A 26017-nucleotide genomic window follows, 5' to 3' on the forward strand; every position below is an offset into this window, starting at 1 on the left:
ACGGCTACCCTATCACGTGCCCCCCAACATATTGTATTGCTCTCGCGTAGTTAGTTTAGTAAAAACAACGAACGTTATCCTCCTGCAGGTTATGGCCCTTATAAGCTACGAAGAAGCTGCGAAATAACGTGCTAACTACGTCTCCACACATCGTTAAAAGCGTGCCTGGACGGCTTGTTAAGTGATTTGAACCTAATGGTTAATCTGAGATCGGGTGGAACGCCTGATTTAACGAAGGACTACGTGACGACGCGTAGAAGAAGAAGTCCTCAAACACCGGAGGCACATCAAGAAGGACTGGACGCAGGTCTACCAACACCTGCAACCAACAGAAGGGTGATAGCACCAGAGGCATTTGAGCCTGACGAGACAATCGAAGAAGAATCGAACGAGTCGAATATCGAATATGAAGACCCAATTAATGACAACAAGATGTCGGATAACGCGGGTGGCTCTGGTAGCCGTGATGACGTGAGTGAGGAAACTCGCATGAGATTGGAGATCGTGAGACTCCAATATGAAGTCCAGCAGATGAAAGCAAGTAGAGGTGAACCCTCTGCTAGTGATGAGAGCATCAGTGCAGATCTAGCAAACTATCTGCAGAAGAAAGGCAGAACATCTGCTATTGTGAAGGTCCTTAATGAGTTTCATGATCAAGTGAGAGTCATAAGGAAGCCAGTTGTACTAACTGGATCTGGAAACTACTCCATGTGGAAAGAGGAGATCCTTCTTACAGCGAGGCAATCTGAGACTGATGATATCCTTGAGGAGAAGCAAACTGGCCCTGAAGATAACACCAGCACTGATATGCAACGATTTTGGAAATAACGCAATGTGTGGCTATACAACTACATATGGTCCTCAGTTGCCTCACAGATGAAATCTCATTTTACTGTGCTCAAGGATTCTGAACTATCTGCATATTCTCTATGATCTATCTTAGAAGACAACTTCGCTGAGAGGCCTGCTGTTCTGAGGATAAGGTTGTATAAGAAGATGACAAGCATGACAGCCAAGTCAAAGGGTTCTGATCGCGCGTTTATCAAACGCTTGATTGCTATAAGGACTGAATATATCCGCCTAGGATATAAGGTCGAAGATTTCATGTTTTTTGACTGCCTACTTACTGGCGTGAGCAAGGGATGGGCTTCATTCATCAAAAACCGTATGGATCAGGTTGAGAAAGATAACGCCCAACTTTTAGAGGATGATTTCATGACCCTTTGTCGCGATATTCTTCTACGACTATCAACGATGGATGAATCAAATGCTGACATGTCTAAGAGCCCTGCCAACAACACGCAGGACTCCAGATCCGACAAGAAGGATAAGAGAGGCAAGGATAAAGATAAAGAGAAGGAGAAGAACTTCAAGTCTGACAAGAAGGGCAGTGAGATACGGACCTGCTTCCACTGTCAGAGAACTGGTCATATTCAAAATGATTGCTGAAGGAAATACCCAGAGAAGCGTCCCTCCAATCTCAACAACGTCAATAGAGATAAGAACAAGGATGATGCCGATGCTGGCACTGCTTCTGTTCATAACATCGTGGAACAAGTATTCTGTATATCAGATAAGGCCTACATGAGCGGCCAAAAGCCCACAAGAGATACCTGGATCTTGGACTCAGGTGTGGGTGCCCACGCAACACCTCATAAGGATCTTGTCGTGGCAAGGCCCCAGAAATATATTGTCAAACTGGAGATGGCAGATGGAATGGTAGTGCCTGCAGCAGTGATCGGTGACACGAAGATCGCTGTTGAGGGGGCGGATATGCTGCTAAGTGGCATCCGCTACGTCCCGAAATTGGAAGTGAACCTCATGAGCATGGGTAAGCTCGTACGCCAGGGCTTTACCTTCAAGCAGTTGGCGTATGGTAGCAACCACGCTGTACTCTTTATGTCCCCGGATAGAACGTTCTCCTTCACGGCGAAGTTGAATGAGAATGATATCTACGAGGTGGAGAAACCGCCTACCTTCAAGGATCTAATCCGATTCGCCCTATCCAACGGCAAATTCGAACCTGTCAACGCTGTGGTGGATGACAACCCAAGTGATGCCATATTGGCACTGCCCAACAACGACATAAAAGTTGTAGAACTAACAATGGCACAGTGGCATCAAAAGCTAGAGCATCTTAACCCTGCAGATATCTCTAGAATGGCGGCAGATCCACATCTAGGAATGAGAATCATTGATCAGTGAGCTTTACCATTTTGCAAGATCTGTGTCCAAGCAAAGATGACACATCCAACCTTTGCACCCATGGCCCGGACCACCAAGCCAGCGATGAGATTCTTCATTGACCTAGCAGGGGGTGGAAAAACACTTTTTGATGGGAACGATCTACCCACTAGGGGGGGTGCTAGCTACTGGCTAGGGATAACAGATGATGCTACGAGATACCAGTGGGCAATCTTAATGATGTCAAAAGGTGAATCTACTGCGAAGTTGATGAATTTCATCACAGGCATTGAAGCAACTACGCAACGCTGTGTAGGGACTCTACACTGAAATGATGGCAGTGAGTTTAAAGGCCAGGATCTGAAGGCCTACTGTCAGAGCAGAGGAATTGCATACGAAACAACTACACCTGACACACCGCAATCGAACAGCCCTGCAGAATGCGTCAACAGAATTGTTGCAGAAAAGACAAGAAGCCTTCTGTTTGATAGTGGATTGGCTAAGGAGTTGTGGGGTGAGGTGATGCAAGCCGCGATCATGATGATCAACATGTCCCCAACATCGACCAAGATATACAGATGCAAGCGAGAAGTTCCACTTACGCCATTTGAGGCATGGACTGGGGTGCAACCTACTGCCCATTGGATACGCAGGTGGGGGTGCAAGGTCTACAAGAAAAACCTTAAGATTACTGATAAGCTTGCAGATAGAACTGATGGCAAGGAATGGTGATTAGTTGGCTATCAAGGACTGCATCAATATCGTATCTGGGACTCAATCAATCGTCGCCTTGAGATCGCACGAGATGTTGTATTTTGATGAAGGACTAGACAAGGGTGAAACTGCGCCTATGAACATGGTGAAACAATCAAGTGAACTATCAGAAGAATTGGATGTGTTAGATGCTGCTGATGGATGGCAACACTGCCTTCTACAATGTCTAGCAAAGGTGAAATCTGATGTTTTAAAGATGATTGTCAATGGAGAACTAGAGGATGCAGTGGATCCAGCCTATCTTCTAGATAATGAGACAGAACTTGTTGAGAATGATGAATTAGAGGACTCTGTCAATGAGAATGATCCTGTCCTGAGTACTCTAACTGACCGCCCAACTACTGTGGCGGAAGCCAAAAGGAGCCCTGATTGGGACTACTGGTATGAGGCAATGAGAAGAGAGGTCAGCATGTTTGAGAAGAAGAAGATGTATATTGTTGTTGAGAAGATCTCAGACATGGATATCTTAACTGACAAGTGGATGTTTGATTGAAAATTGAACGATAGGGAGAGACAATCCGGTTTAGAGCTCGCTGGGTGGTTAGGGGATTCCTTCAACAGCAAGGAGTCCACTATACAAAGTCGTACGCTGCGGTGGTATCAGGACCCACATCCCGGAGCTTATTCGCGATTTCAGCAGCAAAGGGGTGGAAAGCCAAGGCGATCGACTATGTCTCCGCGTTCTTGAACGGCATACTGCCACAACACGAGATTGTATATATGCAACTGCCTACAGGGATTAAGCACAGCAGGGGGGGCCTAGTTGGCCTGCTCCGCCAGAGCCTTTACGGGATGAAGCAAGCTGCAAGGGTGTGGTACTTCCTTGTGACGGAGCACCTCACCACCCTAGGGTTCAAAATCTCACCATACGATGGCGGATTCTTATATCACCCTACTCGCAAGATCTACCTGACATTGCACGTCGATGACTGTCGGGTAACAGGACCCCAAGAACAGCAATTGAACTGGGTACTGGCAGAGATTGCAAAGAGGTTTGAGACAAAGGATGTTGAAGAGAACAAGCCCTACCTTGAGATGGAAGTGAGACGTCAAGCGAACAGCGACCTAGCAGTTACTCAGAACCGTTATATCAATGAGATTCTTGAGGATTTTGGAATGGACAAGGTCAACCCGGCCAGCACATCGATGGTGACCGGCATACGCCTAGAATTCTCGCCAGATGAAGATAGCGGATTAGATGACGATTTTACTGCTACTAGATATCATCAAGGTTTAGGATCACTGCAGTATTTGGTATCAAGCAGCAGGCCAGATTTAGCATTCGCGGTCAACTACCTCTCACGTTTCAACTCGCGTCCGCACAAGGAATGCTGGGCGGCATTAAAACATGTCCTACACTATGTCAAGAAAACGAAGGATCACGGTATCCTATACAAGAAGGAGATGGTTGAGGGACTCAATCCTGTCGTGTACAGCGACTCAGATTGGGCAGGGGCGGACCCCCAATACAAGTCAACTACGGGTTACATTATCATGCTAAACGGAGCACCAATCTCGTGGTGATCGCAACGGCAGACCTCAGTTGCAAAATCAACCACTGAGGCAGAGTATATAGTGGCAAGTGAGGCAGTGTGTGAAGTGATCTGGCTGAATGACATGTTATATGATGCTGGATTGGTAGAGGGGAAAGCGAAGATATGCTCAAACCTGCGAGTTGACAACAAGGGGGCGATAAATCTAGTGAAAGGAGAATCCTTAACAAGAAGGTCGCGCCATATTGAAATTAGATACCATATCCTCCGCAATTTGGTTGAAAAAGGTGAAATTATGATGGAACATGTTGGTTCTACGGCCAATATAGCTGACGGCCTCACCAAGCCACTGGCAAGGCCTGCTTTTGAAGAATTTGTTAAAAGAATTGGGTTAATGGAGATTGACAAAGAAGGTTGAAGGTAATGGTGGTACAGCGATTATGGAATTTTGCTTGTGTTATCCTGTTTTTTACAGTTATTGCTGTACGGGCACCTATTCCCAAAGAGGAAATCAGGGTCCAAATCTTGTAATTAATTGTTATTGCGTTTTTGGAAGAATTGAGCAAAGGGGGCCCCCGGGCGGCAAGTGCATTGGCGGCGCCGTAGCACGGGGGGGTGTTAGGGGGTACTACGGCTACCCTATCACGTGCCCCCCAACATATTGTATTGCTCTCGCGTAGTTAGTTTACGGAGTAGTAAAATCAACGAACGTTATCCTCCTACAATTGGTTCCAAGGTTTTGTTGGAAGTGGAGATGAGACTTTTCTGGACAAAATTCTGAGCCTTAAAATGGCCAATGAAACAACGTCAATCAACACCATTCACATATCATATACTCTGTGGGATGGTTAAGTTTGTTATTGTTGTTGGTCGGAGCTAGCTAACTACTGTGTATGTAGGGTTCATCGCGTGCGGTGGCCGCCCGGACAACCAGCTGTCTTCTGTAAGAAACCCGCATTAAGGTGCCCCGCATTAAGAGCTAGGCCGAAGCAGGCAAGCAATGCTAGATCAGAACAGATAATTTCCCTAAGACGTGGCATCGCAGGATCTGTGAGAGGTGAAAAGCTTGATTGATTAATTGCTAGCTAAGTGGACCATTTTATATAGAGTAAGAGCCCTGGAGCGTTACACGAGACACGTGGTTGTCTCACACCCCCACTCCCTATAGAAATAGTACACGCAGCTACATACAAAAATCGCCCTGAAAGCAAGTACCACTACACCGAATTTGTAAAGAAAAGTAAAAAAGGTAAAGAAATAACTGCCCCCTAGCCCTTCATCATAATAATATCACCCACGAACGTAGGGGTACATTTGAATTTTCCACTTTTCCAACTGTTTTTCGTATAATTTTAACCCTCCAACCCGTTCAATATCATCGCACGCCCTCTGCGATCTCTCTACGTGTGTGTACTGCACAGGTTGAGTGGTCATGGAGCCCTCAACGCCCTCCCGTCCGCCCAAGGACATCGAAACGGCCTACACCAGGCCACTGGAGCCGGAGTCACCGGCCAATTTTGTCGCTGGAAAGGCTGGCAAGAGGCAGAGGAAGACTGTCACAATGCCTCCCCCAGTCCTCAAAGGAGCCAGCGACAGCATCCCCACGGCCACCTCTCGGCTGCAGAAGCAGTTTGAGGAGGCTCAGCAACAGAACCTGCAGCAGAAGGCTCTCATCAGATTGGCAAGGACTCTGGACAGCTGGGTTGAGGGGGAGAAGCAGTCAGTCAGTCAGAACTTTGCCCGAATCTTCTGTGAGAGGTTTGTCAAGTATGTGACAGCAGATCTGAATGCAGCATCAATTCTGAGAGGGGGTGCTGCCCCGGATACTCATCCGCAGCCAAATGCAGCAAAGACAGCTGCGAGGGAGCCGACTACCTGGGCGGGTGTTGCTCAGAGGGGGAAAAACTCTGCCCTCCCTGGGGTTGCCCCTGCCAAGACTGCGGCTTCCTCGGCAGGCAGGGCTAGTGGAGCTAGCCTGCAGCCCAAAAGCGCCAGTCAGCCAGGGGGCCCCACAGGGGGCACAAAACAGCAGGAGGACCCACGAGTCCTCGTCACCCTCCAGCCAGAGAAACGGGTCGCCCGGCTACAGCCATATGCTGTGCGGCAGGCAATCGCTGCAAACATTCAGGGGGTGGGGGATGTGGCCAATGTGCCGAAGGTGGAGCCCACCAGGACAGGTTGGGCGATCACACCAAGCGACAGAGGCATACGCGACGCTCTGACCACTGAGAAGGCAGTGGCTACTCTCTGTGAAGTCCTTGGCGCCACGGAGATCCGGCTACCAGAGCGGTGGTACAATTATGCTGTCCCAGGGGTCCCAGAATTTGTCCAGGACTGGGAAGGGGCAAGAATCCCCACAGACAAGATGAGGTTCTGGCTCAGGCAAAGGTAAAGCCAGTGAGCTGTCGACCCTCGCGTCATGGGGTGAACCCCAAGACAGGGAAGATTACATGGATTGTCTCCTTCCTTGCCCCGGTAAAAGGCTTCTCACTCTTCAATGCCAGTGAGAGGGCCAGGCTGATTGAGAAACGGCCTTTGACAGTGAGACATAACCCAGGATGCCAGGGGTTCTGCCACCCACCAAAGTGTGCGCGACTGGCAAGATGCTCCAACTGCAGTGAGCCCACAAGCCAGCATGAGGGGCCAACAGGCGCGGAGTGCAAGAGAGCGCCAAGATGTGCCAACTGCTGCCAACCCTACCCAGCTGGGCATCAGCACTGCCCTGCCGCACCCAGGCGCGTGAATGGCACCCTCAGGCGCCTAACTCAAAAAGAGCTAGCAGCTGTTCGCCGCCTTGGCGACAGGTGCCACAGGGATGCTCAGGAGCGGCAACCGCCGCCAGCACAGCCAGCACCAATGGTCGCAGTGGTGGTGCCTACACCAACCGCTCAGTCAACCCAGTCAACACAGCCCGCTGGGCTAGCACCCCGCAAGCGGGCGGCGACTCAGAGTTCCATCAGTGAGGAGGGTGCCACCTGGCAGATGGCCCGCACCAGGCGACGCTCAGCTCGCACAGCAGTGCGGCAGCACAGCCAAGCAGCTAAAGAACAGTCTGACTCCAGCATGCAGATGGCAGGTCTGGAGGCCTTCAACCTCATCCCGCAGGTGGACTTCGGCAGCAGCTCACCAAGTGACTCCTCATGCTAGGACACCAACACCAGCGACGCGGCTGGCGCCGCAGGAACAACCAGCAGGAAAATCGCCCCCTGCAGGTCTTCTGGGCAAATACGGCCAGGGCAGCCCCCTGTCACACAGCAGCTCTGCAGCTTGCTTTCGAGCAGGGCTGTGAAGTGGTCTGTATACAGGAGCCATACACACACCCTGGCACCAAGACTTCTAACCACCCAGCGTATGAGTGCTTTGCGCCTATAGACCGCTGGGATGACACTAACCCGGAGCAGCGAGAGGAGGAGAGGCCCCGGGTCATGACATATGTACGCAAGGGCTCAAAGACAAGGGCACAGCAACACCGGTCTGTGCAAAGCAGGGATCTGCTATGGGTCAGTGTAAATGGCTGCCACATTCTCAATGTGTACAGACAGCCTGGGACAGACGCAGTCATGGACTATCTGACCAATCTGAGCCCACCAGCCCGCTGTCTGATAGGTGGGGATATCAACGTACGGCATGATGCCTTTGAACCAGGGGCAGTGAATCTGCACCGGGGCGGGGAGCTTGTCCAATGGGCCAGTGAACATGGGATGGACTTTGTGGGAGAGATAGGGGTTCCGACTCATGCAGCAGGTCATGTGATTGATCTCACCTTCTCCAATGTGGCCTTTGCTTCCACTACAGTGCGTCAAGATCTACACTGCGGCTCAGATCACCAGTCTATGATCACTATGCTGCCAACAACACCTCAAACACAGCTGAGTGATGCTCGGATCAAGATCACAGACTCTCAGCTGGAGCCCTTTGCAGATCTTGTCAGAGGTCTCATGGTGGACATGCCTTGCCCAGAGGGGGTTGGAAATGTGGCACAGCTTGATGATCTGGCCCAGCACTTCACTCAGAGTCTTCTGGCTGCGGCTCAGGCAGTCAGTAAGCCAGCTCAACAAGGGCGGACCACAGCCCCCTGGTGGACAGCAGACTGCCGAAGAGCGCACCGAGAGCTCACCACTCACCAGACAGAGGCCGCGAAGCACCAGTTCAAGGATGCAGTGCGCAAGGCCAAGCGTGCATACTGGAGGCAGGTGATCAATGAGGCCAGAGATGGTAGAGACCTGTACCGGGTGGTGGCATGGCATAAGCTGGAACCCAACCTCAGAGCACCCCCTCTGGTGATTGGGGATCAGGTCATAGAAGAGACAGCCGCCAAAGCTGAGGCACTTCAACAAGCAATTCTGAAGCGATACAACTCAGCTGATGATCTGGAGTATGACCCACTGGATGATGAGCACTGGAGCGGCATGGGGAACCTGCCCTGGAACCCCCGGGTTGGGATGGAGGAGGTGGAGCGCAACACCATTGGGGTACAGAGCACCTCCCCAGGCACGGATGGAATCACAGTGCGGATGCTCAAAGCATGCTGGCAGCATGTGTCCCTCTTTATACAGCAGCTATACAACTGCTGCCTCCGGCTCTGCCACTTCCCACGAGCCTGGAAACTGGCAGAGGTGGCAATGATACCCAAGGTGGGTAAGAGAGATAGAAGCTCAGTCCGCTCCTGGAGGCCCATTGCCCTGCTTTCAGTAATCTCCAAAGGGCTGGAACGCATCATTGCAAGGCGACTGGCGTACACGGCACTCATTCACGGCATAGTCAGCCCACAGCATGGGGGGGCGCTGCCCAGACGATCTGCAATGGACCTGGTAGCTGCTTTCACTCATGAGGTGGAGGCAGCCTTCGCACAAAACAAAGAAGTGTCCATGGTCACAATGGATGTGCAGGGTGCCTTTGATGCTGTGCTGCGCAGGCGGCTGCTTCAGCGGATGGCGCAGCAGGGGTGGCCACGCGAGCTGCTGCAGCTCATTGACAGTTTCCTCACTGAACGCAGAGCTCAGGTCCGGCTGGAGGGGACCACCACAGCAGCACATCAGATGCAATGTGGCACGCCACAGGGGTCTCCTTTGTCACCAATACTGTTCCTTCTGTACCTGGCAGAGCTGCTGTGGCAAAACTCGGAGTTGCGCTTTGGCTATGCGGATGATCTGAACATCTGGCGGGCGACCCACTCACTTGACAACAATGCCACCCTTCTCAGACAGGATATACAGAGTATTCTGAGGTGGGGGGAGATAAACAAGGTGGCCTTCGCACCAGAGAAACTTGAGATGATCCATCTTACAAGAAAGCGACACAATGAGGCACCAGCAGTAGTTGTGTCTGAGGATCTCACTGTTCACCCTGTTACTGCCCCAGCTGGACAGGAGCCAGCACTTCGCTGGCTGGGTGTACACTTCGACAGAAGGCTCACCTGGAGACCACATGTCTCCACCCGGGCAAAGAAGGCAAGGGCCGTGGCCCAGCACATCCGGAGTCTGGGAAAGACCAGAGACGGGCCCCCAGCAGACGCTCTGCGGAAGGCGGTCACCACCTGCGTGGTTCCCTCACTGCTCTATGGCACAGAGGCCTGGTACGGCGGCCGCACGCAGCCAGCAAGGCACACGGGCAGGAGTGGGGAGGTTAGCTCCCGCCTGGGATGGCATGTGGGGACAGTTGAGAAGGTGCTTACTATGGCAGCCAGAGGGGTCCTCCCAGTTTTCCGTACAACGCCCATCGCTGCCCTATACCGGGATGCTGGGCTCCCATCAGCAATGGTAGCTCTGGAGGAGGCCAAAATGCGATTCGCGACAAGGCTTCAGGTGGTGGATGAGAAGCACCCACTGGCTTCACGGATAGCACCTCCAATGATCACACGAGGAAGAGGGGCTGGAACCCGGCAGCGCTCAAAGACCAAGATCCAGCGGTTGGGGGCGCTGCTACCTGCAGTCAATAGACCCACACTTGCCATCCCACACTACTCAGAGGGATGCGGGACAGACCCCACAGAGGGTGTAGACAAAAAGAGTGCTGCTCAGGCATTCAAGAAATGGTGGAGAAGTCAACCCTCAACAGATCTATATGTTTTCTCAGATGGATCAGAACGGAGCCTTGACAACAGCAGGCAGGTGGGCTATGGCTTCATAGTCTATCAGGGAAATAAACAGCTGGCCAGCTTCTCAGCTGCGCTGAGCCCTATGTCACATGTCTTCGACGCTGAGGCAGTTGGTGCCTGCCGGGCACTAGAGTGCGCCGTGAAGCTCCTACCTTGTGTCACAGAGGACAGCAGCAACCCTCAGATCTGGCTCTGCCTCGACAACACCTCAGTCATCTGGGGCATACGGGGCAGTGCAGCAGCCTCCTCAAACTGGGCCTACAACCGCTGCCATGAGCTCCTCAGACAGCACAATCTCGGCCTGAAATGGGCTCCTGGGCATATGGGGATAGAGGGCAATGAGGAAGCAGACCGCTTGGCTAAGCGGGCAGTCTCATCCACTGCAGCCCCAGCCTATGGTCTCGAGGCCACACCCACAGTCAGTGGGGTCCGCACAGTGGCCAAGCAGCTCAGCCAAGAGGCAAGGCGAAAGTGGTGGAGTGGAGCCTGTGGCAGGCTCTCTGACTGGTACCGGGGCTGGAGTTTCAGCAGGCCGACTGTGGAATACCAAGTGAAGGCCCCTCCGGAGCTCACCATGCCACGGCATGCCCTTCACCGCTGGCTCGCACTCCGCTCCTCTCATGGGGACTTCTCCTGGTACCACAGGCGTTTCCAGCATGCAGATGCGAGGCTCACCTGTGTCTGTGGACACAACAAGAGCCCAGAACATTTGGTGCTGTGTCGACACTCACAGAGGCACTTTCTTCACTGGCCCAAGAGGCCAGCAGCACGGCCACACAACCGGGCGACAGCTGTTGCCTATCTAGGGTCTCTGACCCCTACAGACTTTGTAGAACTGCTGGACTGCACGCAGTTCTACACACGGTACTGCACAAGGTAACGCAGCCGGCTGGCTGCAAACCATCTGACAACCCCCGCAGCAGTTCCACGAGGCCGGCCTGCTGAGTACACCCACGGTAGCTAGTGCAACTGCCAGGGACATCACAGTCTATGCAGACAGTACAGATAGCACAACTAGGCTCATCTGTCTCAATTAGCTGTGGTGTAATCAGTACAGTCTACGTGTCTGACTCAGCTGATATGGTTTTGACTGCCGGCATTGTATCTACGCGTGCTCTGCTTTGTTTTCCTCTCGTTTGCCCTTGTCTCTATCGGCTCAAATGCTTCTTCTCCTTCTTTTCTTTGCTCTCTCTGTCATTCTCTGCTCTTTTCCTGTCACAACCTTCTTCAGTGCTCTCTCCTTCATTATTTATCTTGTCTGTCTTTCTTCTGATGTTAGAAGCACAGACAGCTTTCTGATCAACTGAGAGAGGTATCCCTCTCTGCTCACTATAAAGCCTTCCAGGCACGGCAGCGGCGGTCCCCTCAGGGAACCACACTATAGCCCCACCATGAATGGCCATACGTCGGGCCAGAAGTGGATGCGCAGCTCAGAAAAATCCTTTGCAATGAGCTGAGTCTTCTCAAGAGTTGCCACCTGGATTCTGTTTTCTCTCTCTGTGTACATAGAAATCTCTCCAGCGTAGCACGTCTCCATGCCCTTCGGGAGGCTTCTGAAACACGGGCGCTGCCCGTGTTTTCTCCGGGACGTTAAACCTATACATACATACATACATACAGGTTTGAAACTAAGCCAAAATGGAAAGCTTGCTCAATAAAATGTAAAAAGAAACTTTTTGCTACAATAATGCAGCTAAAACTTGGACATGGTTATTTTAAATTATATTTAACAAAGATTAGAAATGATTTAAGTGATTTATGTTCAGATTATCAGTTATATAAAAACCCAGAGCATCTTCTTTTACTTTGTACAAAGCATACAGAGTTAAGATTGAGATTGAGAGAGAAGTTTGAATTGACACAGTTAAATTTAAAACTTTTGTTCAATACAAAAACTGGAAATGAATTCTTGATTGAATATTTGAAAGAATCAAATATTGCTACAAGATTTCAATTGAATAGTTTGATCTGATAATCAATTCAATTTTTGTTTTTCTTTTTTCTTTTGTTTCTATGTATCTGCTTTAATTTTTGATCTTGTTTTTATTTTTATTTTGTTGCTTTTGCTTTGAAATTTATTTCATTTTGATTATTTTTGATTTTGACTTGTTTTGATTTGTGAGTGCTTTCTTTTCTTTTAATAGCTGCTGTTTTTTATACTTTTTATTTCATTTATTTTAAATTGAATGTATTGATCTGTTGTCATTCTTTTGACATTCTTTCTTAAATTGAATAGTTTGAATAGTTGTTAGATTCTGGGCTGGAATTCTGCTATTGCATGTATTAAATTGACTTTGTATATTAGCTTATTCTTAAGTTGAAAAATCCTGGAGTATTTCAGGTAGATGTCATAGTCACTGACTCCATATGTAAGAGATGGGCTACAAGAGTAATTACAAGAGTAGTGTGAAGTACGCACAAAGGATATTAAGAAGGTAGCAATCTCTATTGTTCAAAGCTAATCGCTGATCTCCTAAAATCCACGGATATCAGCGAGCATTATATAGATAATATTGCCATCGCCACGTATCTATCGCCACGTATCTATCGCCTAATATAGATATCTCCGTTGCGCCTATTACACCATACATCTATAACAGAAGAATAATAATAATAGTATATATTAGATGCATCCGACCCCACACTGATGCCTCTAATTTCTATACATCAATTGCTCAGCATGGGTGCAGAGGTGCAATGCAGAAAGAATAATCTGACTACTTCTGCATTCACTAGAGAGATCTCTGCATCTGTATTGACACACATGAATAGCTCCCCTCATACTGTGATCGCTTATATGGTAAAAAAAGTGTATGGAAGATAGTTCAGTCTGCTAATGACTTTGTGATCACTTTTAGAAATGTTCTTCATTATTGCATATCTCAGTATTAAAAATATTGAGGTCTGAGGAAAAGTCTGTGGCTGCTGTCATGGATGAGACAGGCCCCTCAGTGCTCATCCCTCTTCTTAGTTTCTTGACTCATTGTCAGAATCCAGAATATTCAGATCTGACAATGAATCCTCCTCATTCAACTTCATCTGATTTGCAGAGTGATTATTGCTCATATTGTTCATGCTCTTGTTTGAGTAGTGATTTGTATAGTGTGGATCGCCGCATGTGTAACATTCTGCTGCAGGTGCAGTTTCTTTTGCTGACTTGAAGAGGGATGCTACTGTCTGTTCAACTTTCTTAACATCTGCAGATCAGAGATTTGCTTTCATCTGCTGCTGTGTCAGTTGAGAGGGCATTTCAGCTGATCTTTGACAGAATGCTCTGCCTTCAATTGCTCTGAATTTATACCATGTGTACTTCAACAGCTGCTGCTTGCAGTCCCTTCAAGTGCATCTTGCTGCTGATTCATTGTTTTAAATATATCTGCAGAAATCATCTAGATATTCTGTGGGAATGAAAGGGGTTATCATTGCCAGCCCACTCTCCAGACCCTCCCACAGAAGGTGTTTAACTATTGCTGAGTTGAATATTCCAGCCACTCTCAAAAGATTAACCTTCTGAGTGATATATGTCATATGCAGCAGCTCATCCACTTTGTGAAATAAAAATTGAAGGATCTGAGTCTGATCCCAGGCTTCTCCCTCTGACAGCTGGAACTCACTTTGCAGTTTGTTGATTATTATGCTCAGTGAAAGCACCATTTCATTGTGAAGTTCTGAAGATAGCTCATTGTGCCATTCAAGCGCCTGTTATTTTAGACATAAAGGGAAAACTCTGAGGATGGCTGCCTCACCTTCAATGATTGCTATGAATTCAAGTCACAATATGAATGCAATCATATTGATTTCTTCAGAGTTGTATAGCATGAGGTCTGCGGCTCTGAGCTGTGTGGAACACTCATTTTCATAAAATGGGGTGGCTATGCTGTCTTGAGCGGCGCTGGTCCTGCTCCTTACCAGTAGATCCCACTCATACACGGGTCGGTCACTTTCATTGAGGGGGTTGATATTCAATCCCTGCTTAGTGCTGTTGAATCTGTGAGAGGGGTTGACATTCATATCTCATCTGATTCTATTACCATCAGAGTCATAAGTAAATCATTCTGTACTCACTGATCAATTGCTCAGACATGCTCATGCTCTAAAAAGAAAGTTTCACAGTCTGAAGCTGATGGCTCTGAGTGATCCCCAGCCGCCTCCTCTGGGTCCGTGTGGCAAGAATGCTGATCGGATGTTGGAAGTGATAAAGCACTCAGTGAAACCCTCACTGCTAAAGTAGTTCTTCCACTCCACTAATTGATTCTCTCAATTGTTGAGAAGAGTTTCATGATCATTGAATTGCTTCTTCAAACTTGTCAGCTGATTTTTGTGTTCAGTTAGAAGGGTTTTGTATTCACTGAGTCAATTTTTCAGACTCATCAGCTGAGTCTTACATTCTGTTAGAAGGCACTTCCACACTTTCAGACAGTCCTTTCATTTATTCAGCTAAACTTCCAGCTCTTTAAACTCATCTATCATATTCAATATTGCTTCTTCATTGGGTGAAGCCTGCTCTTGCTTTTGATTAAACTCAGTGAATATAGAGGTGATAAAATCTGTATCTTTAACATGCTTTATTGCATCTGTTCTGAACATCTCAAGCCACTGTCGGAAGGCAGCTGCCCATTCATCCACTGAGGCGCTCTGCAGCACAACACTGATTTCCTGGTAATGTCTTGCTGACATCATGAAAAGCAGTCCTTCTGCTTTGAGGTGGTCATAAAAGGTGAGCAGAGTTTTTAATTCTGCATAGCAACTGTTCTCATTCTTCCACATTTCAGAGATCACAATCGCGTGCTTTTCTGTGGAAGACTGAGTATATTGATGTGAGCGGTGGCCGTTCTCACCGGAGACCTGCTCAGTGTTGCTAGCCACGGCCTCGTCCGCCGCGGGGTGAGACTGTCGAGTGGCGTCGGTATCCATCCTTAGGTAAGTGGTTCACTATAGGGTGGACACTTAGATGTACTATCAACAGGTAGATCGCTCCTTCTTCTGTTGTAAATCACTTGACTACTGATCGATTCGTGCCTGTACGCAAGGTGAGATGTAACGTAGGTCAGGTGATGTTTGACTACACTCCACCCAACTGTAGAGAATCAGTGCAGTACGGACGAACGACATCAGAGAGGGGATGATCGATCAACTCCACTCCACCCAACAGTAGGGAATTAGCAGGATCTAATGATTGAATGATCGAGGTGAGGTGATTGCTCATCTCACTCCACCCAACTGTAGAGAATCAGCGAAACGGACAAATGCACCTTGGGGTCGGTTACAAGGGTGAGTAGGGGCGCTCGTTCGACTGCGTTCCACTCAACAGTATAGAATCAACGCAGCGAACGGATGACGCCTAGGGACTCTTGTACCCAACAGTAGAACATTGAGGGGGTGGAGTGGAAGCTAGAAGGATCTTGAATTGATTACTGAGCAGACATGCTACCAAATTATGATGTACACCATTCAATGGATAGGATAATTCATGTCTGAGTTTTTCTAATCTAGAAGGGTGGGTGAATGCCCTTATATATACATAGTCATCCTGTCAGCGATCTACTCCAGAGGAAGGAGTGATCGCAGCATACAGAAAGAATAGAAGGAATAATGATGTAGAAGTGGAAGAAGCAGAGTGAAAGAAAGAATAGAGGCGGAATGCCACAATTTCATTTATTAAACAATTCAACTGAAGATATTTCTTTACAAGAAAATAATGAATATGAATATGATGAGAAATGGAAATGGCTTGTTTGAATTAAAGATGAGTTAAATGTAGTTATATGTTGTTGTTGTTGTTCTTCATATTTTTTTTAAGGTCATATATAGTCTGAGACTATGACAGTCTTCACCTCACTAATCTACTCTTATGTTCGGCTACTCTCTAGTTACATTTCTCTATTCATAACTGAGTTATTCTTGATGAAGAGACTTCATTATACCATGCTGAATCTAGCCCTCAAGAGGGGTCTTACCTCATAATTGCTCCCACAATACTAAGCAGTTTCTTGTCACTTATACTCAACATGTAAGAATTACAACACCTTAGAATCCCACATTATACTGAATCCATCTAGACTATATACATAGTGTTGAACATTGCTCCACCTTGCAGTGGCAGTTATCAATAGAAATGAGATAAGAAAGAGTACTCTCAATATTCTAAGCTATATTTTCTTCCACAAAATTCACTGCTGCAGAAGCTGCTACTATAAATCATTTAATAATTTAAAAACTTTATTCAGTGTTGAAGGCATACTATTGAGATGGTTCTTTTAAAATCTAATAGAAAGTCAACTATTCTTAAATGTTATAGAGTGATATCACTGTTCAATTATCTAGAGGAAATATTGAAAAAGATAATTGCAACTAGATTGTCTTTTTTATCTACTACTACTTGTAGCGTACGCTGCTACGTAGGGGTCAAATTATGAGTATAAACACATCTCATTCTCTAAAAGATGGGAGATGGGCGTACGCCCCTATATATATACAGTGATTATTTACAGAGATCAACTGTTATAGAAGGAGTGATTGCATACAAGGGAAAGGACAGAGGCTCTATAGAGAAGGTAGGAGTGGAAGCTCTCTGTAGGGAAGGTAGGAGCAGAAGCTCCGGGAAGCAGCAAGGGGTGGAGCGGAAGCCAAAGGTGGATAGGGGGCGTAAGTACGCCACACTACTGATTTGTTATATAATGATCAAATGAGAAGTAGAAAGTAAAACTCAGTTATTGATGCAGTTCTCTTTGTAATTTATGATGTTCAATTTGCAAAGAATGAAAAAATGATTTCAACTGCAATGTTCATTGATATAAAAGATGCATTTGATTGTGTTTCACTCTCTCAGATGATAGAAACTTTGATAGATTTGAGAATGTCAATGTCTTTTATAAAATGAGTTATTTATTTCATGTCGAAAAGAATTATTCAACTGCTTTTTGAAGGAATGAAACAAGATATAACTGATATTGAGATAGGAGTTTCTTAAGATTCTCCGGTTTCACTCATTTTATTTGCTATATTTGTCAAATTCTTGTTTGTCAACAGACAAATGGCAGTTATAGTAAGGACATCAAGCTATGTTGATGATTTAAATCTAGTTGTGAGCTCAGAATCAATCATCAATAATTATAATCTGATTCAACAAACTGCAACTGAAATGATTGAAAAAGTAAAATTAAAAAATATTGTTTTTGATATATGAATAAAACTGAGTTAATTCACTTTTATTCAAATTTCAGAGAAAAAGATATTGAAGTTAAGCTTTTAAATCATTTAATTAAATCTAAAGGTTCAGTTAAATGGTTTGATATTTGACTTGATTCTCAATTTAATTTTAAATCTCATATGCAAATAAAAACTGCAAGTGCTGAAAAAATTTTAAACAGTATATCAAGGCTTTCAAATATTGAAAAAGATCTGTCATTTCAAGCAATGAGACAATTATATATTGCTTGTGTGACCTCTGTTTCAGATTATGCAGTTCAAATGTGGTGGAGAGGTCAAAAACACTTGTAATGTGACGGCGCCGAGGCGGTTGCTACTCGGCAGCGGCACAGAGGAGGATGGTATATAATGGGAAGCCTTATGGGTGGGCTTGATTATCTCGCTTGAACCGCGAACTCGTAGAATACTATACAAATACTGAACTACCAGAGGTACTCGGCACACTATGAATATTGTATGAGGACAGTGGTAACTCTGGTATCTTATTGTCAAAAGATAAAAGACGAATCGCTGGCTCCTGGAATAGAGAGCCAGCATCTAGCTATTCTATATAGACAACGGGCAGCCATCCTCCCCTCACTCTATGAGCGAGGGTAGCCGAAGCAACTCCGCAGTGGCGCTGCATTGATCTGCCAGAAGGAATCCATTGACCCCGTATAGAAACAGGATTCTCATATCTCATCAATCGGATCCTCTTCTATTGCATCCGAATGATGTCATAGGGTGGTTGGAAACCGGTTCGGATACCTGCGTGACGTTATGGGATAGATGGGATTATCTGAGGGGAAGCGATGGGCCGTGTGGAGCCGCCACGGGGCCTTGGCACAACCAAGGGTGTGACATATACTCTCAGAATTATGAAGCTTTATTCACATCATTCAATTGGAAAAAGAGTTTCAAGTTCTTTTTCAAGTGAGTCAATTGAATTACAATTGAATTGAGAACTTTATCTTGATTGGAATGAAATTGATTTATCTGAAAATTTAAGCTTTTTATAAAGAAGAAGAATATCATCTCAGTTATTTAGAATTTATTCAATGATCAAAAACAATTTTTCTAGTTTAAATGTAAAGAGAGTAGTTTTTGAAAGTCTCTTTTCTTGAAAGAAAAGTCTTGATGATCTTGTTGATCTAAATGTTAATCAACTGTTAAAAGAAGATCAGGCTCAAGGACATTTAAAACTTTTGAAATTAATGATGTATGTATGTATGTATTGATTTAGCGTCCCAGAGAAGACACAGGCAATGCCTGCACTTCAAAAGCCTCCCGAAGGGCATGGGGACGTGCTACGCTGGAGAAATCTCTATATACACAGTAATCATAGACATAGGATCCAGATAGCAACTCTTGAGAAGACTCAGTTTATATAGACTGTACATCCACTTCTGGCCCGACGTATGGCCATTCATGGTAGAGATAATCAAGGCACACAAGTGCTACGGCAGGGCGATTGCTCGCAGGGAGCAGCGGCAGGGTGATTGCTCGCATGTATGTATGTATGTATAGGTTTAACGTCCCGGAGAAAACACGGGCAGCGCCCGTGTTTCAGAAGCCTCCCGAAGGGCATGGAGACGTGCTACGCTGGAGAGATTTCTATGTACACAGAGAGAGAAAACAGAATCCAGGTGGCAACTCTTGAGAAGACTCAGCTCATTGCAAAGGATTTTTCTGAGCTGCGCATCCACTTCTGGCCCGACGTATGGCCATTCATGGTGGGGCTATAGTGTGGTTCCCTGAGGGGACCGCCGCTGCCGTGCCTGGAAGGCTTTATAGTGAGCAGAGAGGGATACCTCTCTCAGTTGATCAGAAAGCTGTCTGTGCTTCTAACATCAGAAGAAAGACAGACAAGATAAATAATGAAGGAGAGAGCACTGAAGAAGGTTGTGACAGGAAAAGAGCAGAGAATGACAGAGAGAGCAAAGAAAAGAAGGAAGAAGAAGCATTTGAGCCGATAGAGACAAGGGCAAACGAGAGGAAAACAAAGCAGAGCACGCGTAGATACAATGCCGGCAGTCAAAACCATATCAGCTGAGTCAGACACGTAGACTGTACTGATTACACCACAGCTAATTGAGACAGATGAGCCTAGTTGTGCTATCTGTACTGTCTGCATAGACTGTGATGTCCCTGGCAGTTGCACTAGCTACCGTGGGTGTACTCAGCAGGCCGGCCTCGTGGAACTGCTGCGGGGGTTGTCAGATGGTTTGCAGCCAGCCGGCTGCGTTACCTTGTGCAGTACCGTGTGTAGAACTGCGTGCAGTCCAGCAGTTCTACAAAGTCTGTAGGGGTCAGAGACCCTAGATAGGCAACAGCTGTCGCCCGGTTGTGTGGCCGTGCTGCTGGCCTCTTGGGCCATTGAAGAAAGTGCCTCTGTGAGTGTCAACACAGCACCAAATGTTCTGGGCTCTTGTTGTGTCCACAGACACAGGTGAGCCTTGCATCTGCATGCTGGAAACGCCTGTGGTACCAGGAGAAGTCCCCATGAGAGGAGCGGAGTGCGAGCCAGCGGTGAAGGGCATGCCGTGGCATGGTGAGCTCCGGAGGGGCCTTCACTTGGTATTCCACAGTCGGCCTGCTGAAACTCCAGCCCCGGTACCAGTCAGAGAGCCTGCCACAGGCTCCACTCCACCACTTTCGCCTTGCCTCTTGGCTGAGCTGCTTGGCCACTGTGCGGACCCCACTGACTGTGGGTGTGGCCTCGAGACCATAGGCTGGGGCTGCAGTGGATGAGACTGCCCGCTTAGCCAAGCGGTCTGCTTCCTCATTGCCCTCTATCCCCATATGCCCAGGAGCCCATTTCAGGCCGAGATTGTGCTGTCTGAGGAGCTCATGGCAGCGGTTGTAGGCCCAGTTTGAGGAGGCTGCTGCACTGCCCCGTATGCCCCAGATGACTGAGGTGTTGTCGAGGCAGAGCCAGATCTGAGGGTTGCTGCTGTCCTCTGTGACACAAGGTAGGAGCTTCACGGCGCACTCTAGTGCCCGGCAGGCACCAACTGCCTCAGCGTCGAAGACATGTGACATAGGGCTCAGCGCAGCTGAGAAGCTGGCCAGCTGTTTATTTCCCTGATAGACTATGAAGCCATAGCCCACCTGCCTGCTGTTGTCAAGGCTCCGTTCTGATCCATCTGAGAAAACATATAGATCTGTTGAGGGTTGACTTCTCCACCATTTCTTGAATGCCTGAGCAGCACTCTTTTTGTCTACACCCTCTGTGGGGTCTGTCCCGCATCCCTCTGAGTAGTGTGGGATGGCAAGTGTGGGTCTATTGACTGCAGGTAGCAGCGCCCCCAACCGCTGGATCTTGGTCTTTGAGCGCTGCCGGGTTCCAGCCCCTCTTCCTCGTGTGATCATTGGAGGTGCTATCCGTGAAGCCAGTGGGTGCTTCTCATCCACCACCTGAAGCCTTGTCGCGAATCGCATTTTGGCCTCCTCCAGAGCTACCATTGCTGATGGGAGCCCAGCATCCCGGTATAGGGCAGCGATGGGCGTTGTACGGAAAACTGGGAGGACCCCTCTGGCTGCCATAGTAAGCACCTTCTCAACTGTCCCCACATGCCATCCCAGGCGGGAGCTAACCTCCCCACTCCTGCCCGTGTGCCTTGCTGGCTGCGTGCGGCCGCCGTACCAGGCCTCTGTGCCATAGAGCAGTGAGGGAACCACGCAGGTGGTGACCGCCTTCCGCAGAGCGTCTGCTGGGGGCCCGTCTCTGGTCTTTCCCAGACTCCGGATGTGCTGGGCCACGGCCCTTGCCTTCTTTGCCCGGGTGGAGACATGTGGTCTCCAGGTGAGCCTTCTGTCGAAGTGTACACCCAGCCAGCGAAGTGCTGGCTCCTGTCCAGCTGGGGCAGTAACAGGGTGAACAGTGAGGTCCTCAGACACAACTACTGCTGGTGCCTCATTGTGTCGCTTTCTTGTAAGATGGATCATCTCAAGTTTCTCTGGTGCGAAGGCCACCTTGTTTATCTCCCCCCACCTCAGAATACTCTGTATATCCTGTCTGAGAAGGGTGGCATTGTTGTCAAGTGAGTGGGTCGCCCGCCAGATGTTCAGATCATCCGCATAGCCAAAGCGCAACTCCGAGTTTTGCCACAGCAGCTCTGCCAGGTACAGAAGGAACAGTATTGGTGACAAAGGAGACCCCTGTGGCGTGCCACATTGCATCTGATGTGCTGCTGTGGTGGTCCCCTCCAGCCGGACCTGAGCTCTGCGTTCAGTGAGGAAACTGTCAATGAGCTGCAGCAGCTCGCGTGGCCACCCCTGCTGCGCCATCCGCTGAAGCAGCCGCCTGCGCAGCACAGCATCAAAGGCACCCTGCACATCCATTGTGACCATGGACACTTCTTTGTTTTGTGCGAAGGCTGCCTCCACCTCATGAGTGAAAGCAGCTACCAGGTCCATTGCAGATCGTCTGGGCAGCGCCCCCCCATGCTGTGGGCTGACTATGCCGTGAATGAGTGCCGTGTACGCCAGTCGCCTTGCAATGATGCGTTCCAGCCCTTTGGAGATTACTGAAAGCAGGGCAATGGGCCTCCAGGAGCGGACTGAGCTTCTATCTCTCTTACCCACCTTGGGTATCATTGCCACCTCTGCCAGTTTCCAGGCTCGTGGGAAGTGGCAGAGCCGGAGGCAGCAGTTGTATAGCTGCTGTATAAAGAGGGACACATGCTGCCAGCATGCTTTGAGCATCCGCACTGTGATTCCATCCGTGCCTGGGGAGGTGCTCTGTACCCCAATGGTGTTGCGCTCCATCTCCTCCATCTCAATCCGGGGGTTCCAGGGCAGGTTCCCCATGCCGCTCCAGTGCTCATCATCCAGTGGGTCATACTCCAGATCATCAGCTGAGTTGTATCGCTTCAGAATTGCTTGTTGAAGTGCCTCAGCTTTGGCGGCTGTCTCTTCTATGACCTGATCCCCAATCACCAGAGGGGGTGCTCTGAGGTTGGGTTCCAGCTTATGCCATGCCACCACCCGGTACAGGTCTCTACCATCTCTGGCGCCATTGATCACCTGCCTCCAGTATGCACGCTTGGTCTTGCGCACTGCATCCTTGAACTGGTGCTTCGCGGCCTCTGTCTGGTGAGTGGTGAGCTCTCGGTGCGCTCTTCGGCAGTCTGCTGTCCACCAGGGGGCTGTGGTCCGCCCTTGTTGAGCTGGCTTACTGACTGCCTGAGCTGCAGCCAGAAGACTCTGAGTGAAGTGCTGGGCCAGATCATCAAGCTGTGCCACATTTCCAACCCCCTCTGGGCAAGGCATGTCCACCATGAGACCTCTGACAAGATCTGCAAAGGGCTCCAGCTGAGAGTCTGTGATCTTGATCCGAGCATCACTCAGCTGTGTTTGAGGTGTTGTTGGCAGCATAGTGATCATAGACTGGTGATCTGAGCCGCAGTGTAGATCTTGACGCACTGTAGTGGAAGCAAAGGCCACATTGGAGAAGGTGAGATCAATCACATGACCTGCTGCATGAGTCGGAACCCCTATCTCTCCCACAAAGTCCATCCCATGTTCACTGGCCCATTGGACAAGCTCCCCGCCCCGGTGCAGATTCACTGCCCCTGGTTCAAAGGCATCATGCCGTACGTTGATATCCCCACCTATCAGACAGCGGGCTGGTGGGCTCAGATTGGTCAGATAGTCCATGACTGCGTCTGTCCCAGGCTGTCTGTACACATTGAGAATGTGGCAGCCATTTACACTGACCCATAGCAGATCCCTGCTTTGCACAGACCGGTGTTGCTGTGCCCTTGTCTTTGAGCCCTTGCGTACATATGTCATGACCCGGGGCCTCTCCTCCTCTCGCTGCTCCGGGTTAGTGTCATCCCAGCGGTCTATAGGCGCAAAGCACTCATACGCTGGGTGGTTAGAAGTCTTGGTGCCAGGGTGTGTGTATGGCTCCTGTATACAGACCACTTCACAGCCCTGCTCGAAAGCAAGCTGCAGAGCTGCTGTGTGACAGGGGGCTGCCCTGGCCGTATTTGCCCAGAAGACCTGCAGGGGGCGATTTTCCTGCTGGTTGTTCCTGCGGCGCCAGCCGCGTCGCTGGTGTTGGTGTCCTAGCATGAGGAGTCACTTGGTGAGCTGCTGCCGAAGTCCACCTGCGGGATGAGGTTGAAGGCCTCCAGACCTGCCATCTGCATGCTGGAGTCAGACTGTTCTTTAGCTGCTTGGCTGTGCTGCCGCACTGCTGTGCGAGCTGAGCGTCGCCTGGTGCGGGCCATCTGCCAGGTGGCACCCTCCTCACTGATGGAACTCTGAGTCGCCGCCCGCTTGCGGGGTGCTAGCCCAGCGGGCTGTGTTGACTGGGTTGACTGAGCGGTTGGTGTAGGCACCACCACTGCGACCATTGGTGCTGGCTGTGCTGGCGGCGGTTGCCGCTCCTGAGCATCCCTGTGGCACCTGTCGCCAAGGCGGCGAACAGCTGCTAGCTCTTTTTGAGTTAGGCGCCTGAGGGTGCCATTCACACGCCTGGGTGCGGCAGGGCAGTGCTGATGCCCAGCTGGGTAGGGTTGGCAGCAGTTGGCACATCTTGGCGCTCTCTTGCACTCCGCGCCTGTTGGCCCCTCATGCTGGCTTGTGGGCTCACTGCAGTTGGAGCATCTTGCCAGTCGCGCACACTTTGGTGGGTGGCAGAACCCCTGGCATCCTGGGTTATGTCTCACTGTCAAAGGCCGTTTCTCAATCAGCCTGGCCCTCTCACTGGCATTGAAGAGTGAGAAGCCTTTTACCGGGGCAAGGAAGGAGACAATCCATGTAATCTTCCCTGTCTTGGGGTTCACCCCATGACGCGAGGGTCGACAGCTCACTGGCTTTACCTTTGCCTGAGCCAGAACCTCATCTTGTCTGTGGGGATTCTTGCCCCTTCCCAGTCCTGGACAAATTCTGGGACCCCTGGGACAGCATAATTGTACCACCGCTCTGGTAGCCGGATCTCCGTGGCGCCAAGGACTTCACAGAGAGTAGCCACTGCCTTCTCAGTGGTCAGAGCGTCGCGTATGCCTCTGTCGCTTGGTGTGATCGCCCAACCTGTCCTGGTGGGCTCCACCTTCGGCACATTGGCCACATCCCCCACCCCCTGAATGTTTGCAGCGATTGCCTGCCGCACAGCATATGGCTGTAGCCGGGCGACCCGTTTCTCTGGCTGGAGGGTGACGAGGACTCGTGGGTCCTCCTGCTGTTTTGTGCCCCCTGTGGGGCCCCCTGGCTGACTGGCGCTTTTGGGCTGCAGGCTAGCTCCACTAGCCCTGCCTGCCGAGGAAGCCGCAGTCTTGGCAGGGGCAACCCCAGGGAGGGCAGAGTTTTTCCCCCTCTGAGCAACACCCGCCCAGGTAGTCGGCTCCCTCGCAGCTGTCTTTGCTGCATTTGGCTGCGGATGAGTATCCGGGGCAGCACCCCCTCTCAGAATTGATGCTGCACTCAGATCTGCTGTCACATACTTGACAAACCTCTCACAGAAGATTCGGGCAAAGTTCTGACTGACTGACTGCTTCTCCTCCTCAACCCAGCTGTCCAGAGTCTTCGCCAATCTGATGAGGGCCTTCTGCTGCAGGTTCTGTTGCTGCTGAGCCTCCTCAAACTGCTTCTGCAGCCGAGAGGTGGCCGTGGGGATGCTGTCGCTGGCTCCTTTGAGGACTGGGGGAGGCATTGTGACAGTCTTCCTCTGCCTCTTGCCAGCCTTTCCAGCGACAAAATTGGCCGGTGACTCCGGCTCCAGTGGCCTGGTGTAGGCCGTTTCGATGTCCTTGGGCGGACGGGAGGGCGTTGAGGGCTCCATGACCACTCAACCTGTGCAGTACACACACGTAGAGAGATCGCAGAGGGCGTGCGATGATATTGAACTGGTTGGAGGGTTAAAATTATACGAAAAACAGTTGGAAAAGTGGAAAATTCAAATGTACCCCTACGTTCGTGGGTAGTTGTGATGAAATGATTGATAAGGCTGCAAAAAAAGCAATTGAATTAAAAATCTGCTTTCAAAGAATTTTAATATAATCTTTTATTAAAAGAAAAATAAAAAAATCATGTTTACAAAAATGGCAAGATATCTGATTCATGCAAAGAAAAAATATGCATTACTTCAGATTTGAAATTATGATAAGTTAGTATCTATTAATAGTTAATTTATATAAACAACTACTTTTCTACATCTACTCATTTCTGTTATTGCACTCCGCGTTCATATAGCCTCTAACAATTTTTTCATGTAACCTCTTCTGTCTCACACTTCACACTCATATAGTTCTAACAATTCTTCTATGTAATT

The 26017-nt window shown here is 49.0% G+C and overlaps 5 protein-coding genes across 5 annotated transcripts; 3 read left to right on the forward strand and 2 right to left on the reverse strand.

Annotated features, from left to right (window-relative positions):
- Positions 1 to 195: 195 nt before the first annotated feature.
- On the forward strand, positions 196 to 4482 carry HCAG_09006 (predicted protein; the record flags this gene model as incomplete). Its single annotated transcript, XM_001536005.1, has 6 exons — positions 196 to 547; positions 944 to 1390; positions 1463 to 2201; positions 2526 to 2703; positions 2921 to 3361; positions 3466 to 4482. 6 exons carry the CDS (start codon positions 196 to 198, stop codon positions 4480 to 4482), a joined length of 3174 nt encoding a protein of 1057 aa, XP_001536055.1.
- Positions 4483 to 5883: 1401 nt separating this feature from the next.
- HCAG_09007 (conserved hypothetical protein) lies at positions 5884 to 12005 on the forward strand (the record flags this gene model as incomplete). The annotated part of the gene is made up of 4 exons (XM_001536006.1): positions 5884 to 6839; positions 7156 to 7410; positions 7990 to 11424; positions 11894 to 12005. 4 exons carry the CDS (start codon positions 5884 to 5886, stop codon positions 12003 to 12005), a joined length of 4758 nt encoding a protein of 1585 aa, XP_001536056.1.
- A 2980-nt stretch (positions 12006 to 14985) lies between these two features.
- Positions 14986 to 15462, reverse strand: HCAG_09008 (predicted protein; the record flags this gene model as incomplete). Its single annotated transcript, XM_001536007.1, has 1 exon — positions 14986 to 15462. The coding sequence occupies one exon, from the start codon at positions 15460 to 15462 to the stop codon at positions 14986 to 14988; it is 477 nt and encodes a 158-aa protein (XP_001536057.1).
- A 2545-nt stretch (positions 15463 to 18007) lies between these two features.
- HCAG_09009 (predicted protein) lies at positions 18008 to 19712 on the forward strand (the record flags this gene model as incomplete). Its single annotated transcript, XM_001536008.1, has 5 exons — positions 18008 to 18098; positions 18480 to 18669; positions 19128 to 19245; positions 19293 to 19454; positions 19620 to 19712. 5 exons carry the CDS (start codon positions 18008 to 18010, stop codon positions 19710 to 19712), a joined length of 654 nt encoding a protein of 217 aa, XP_001536058.1.
- A 424-nt stretch (positions 19713 to 20136) lies between these two features.
- HCAG_09010 (conserved hypothetical protein) lies at positions 20137 to 25528 on the reverse strand (the record flags this gene model as incomplete). Its single annotated transcript, XM_001536009.1, has 4 exons — positions 20137 to 23585; positions 23828 to 24153; positions 24341 to 24400; positions 24570 to 25528. The coding sequence occupies 4 exons, from the start codon at positions 25526 to 25528 to the stop codon at positions 20137 to 20139; spliced, it is 4794 nt and encodes a 1597-aa protein (XP_001536059.1).
- Between the last annotated feature and the right edge of the window lie 489 nt (positions 25529 to 26017).

This window comes from Histoplasma capsulatum, genomic scaffold (assembly GCF_000149585.1).
Source record: "Histoplasma capsulatum NAm1 scaffold_15 genomic scaffold, whole genome shotgun sequence".
Lineage (NCBI taxonomy): Eukaryota > Fungi > Ascomycota > Eurotiomycetes > Onygenales > Ajellomycetaceae > Histoplasma > Histoplasma mississippiense.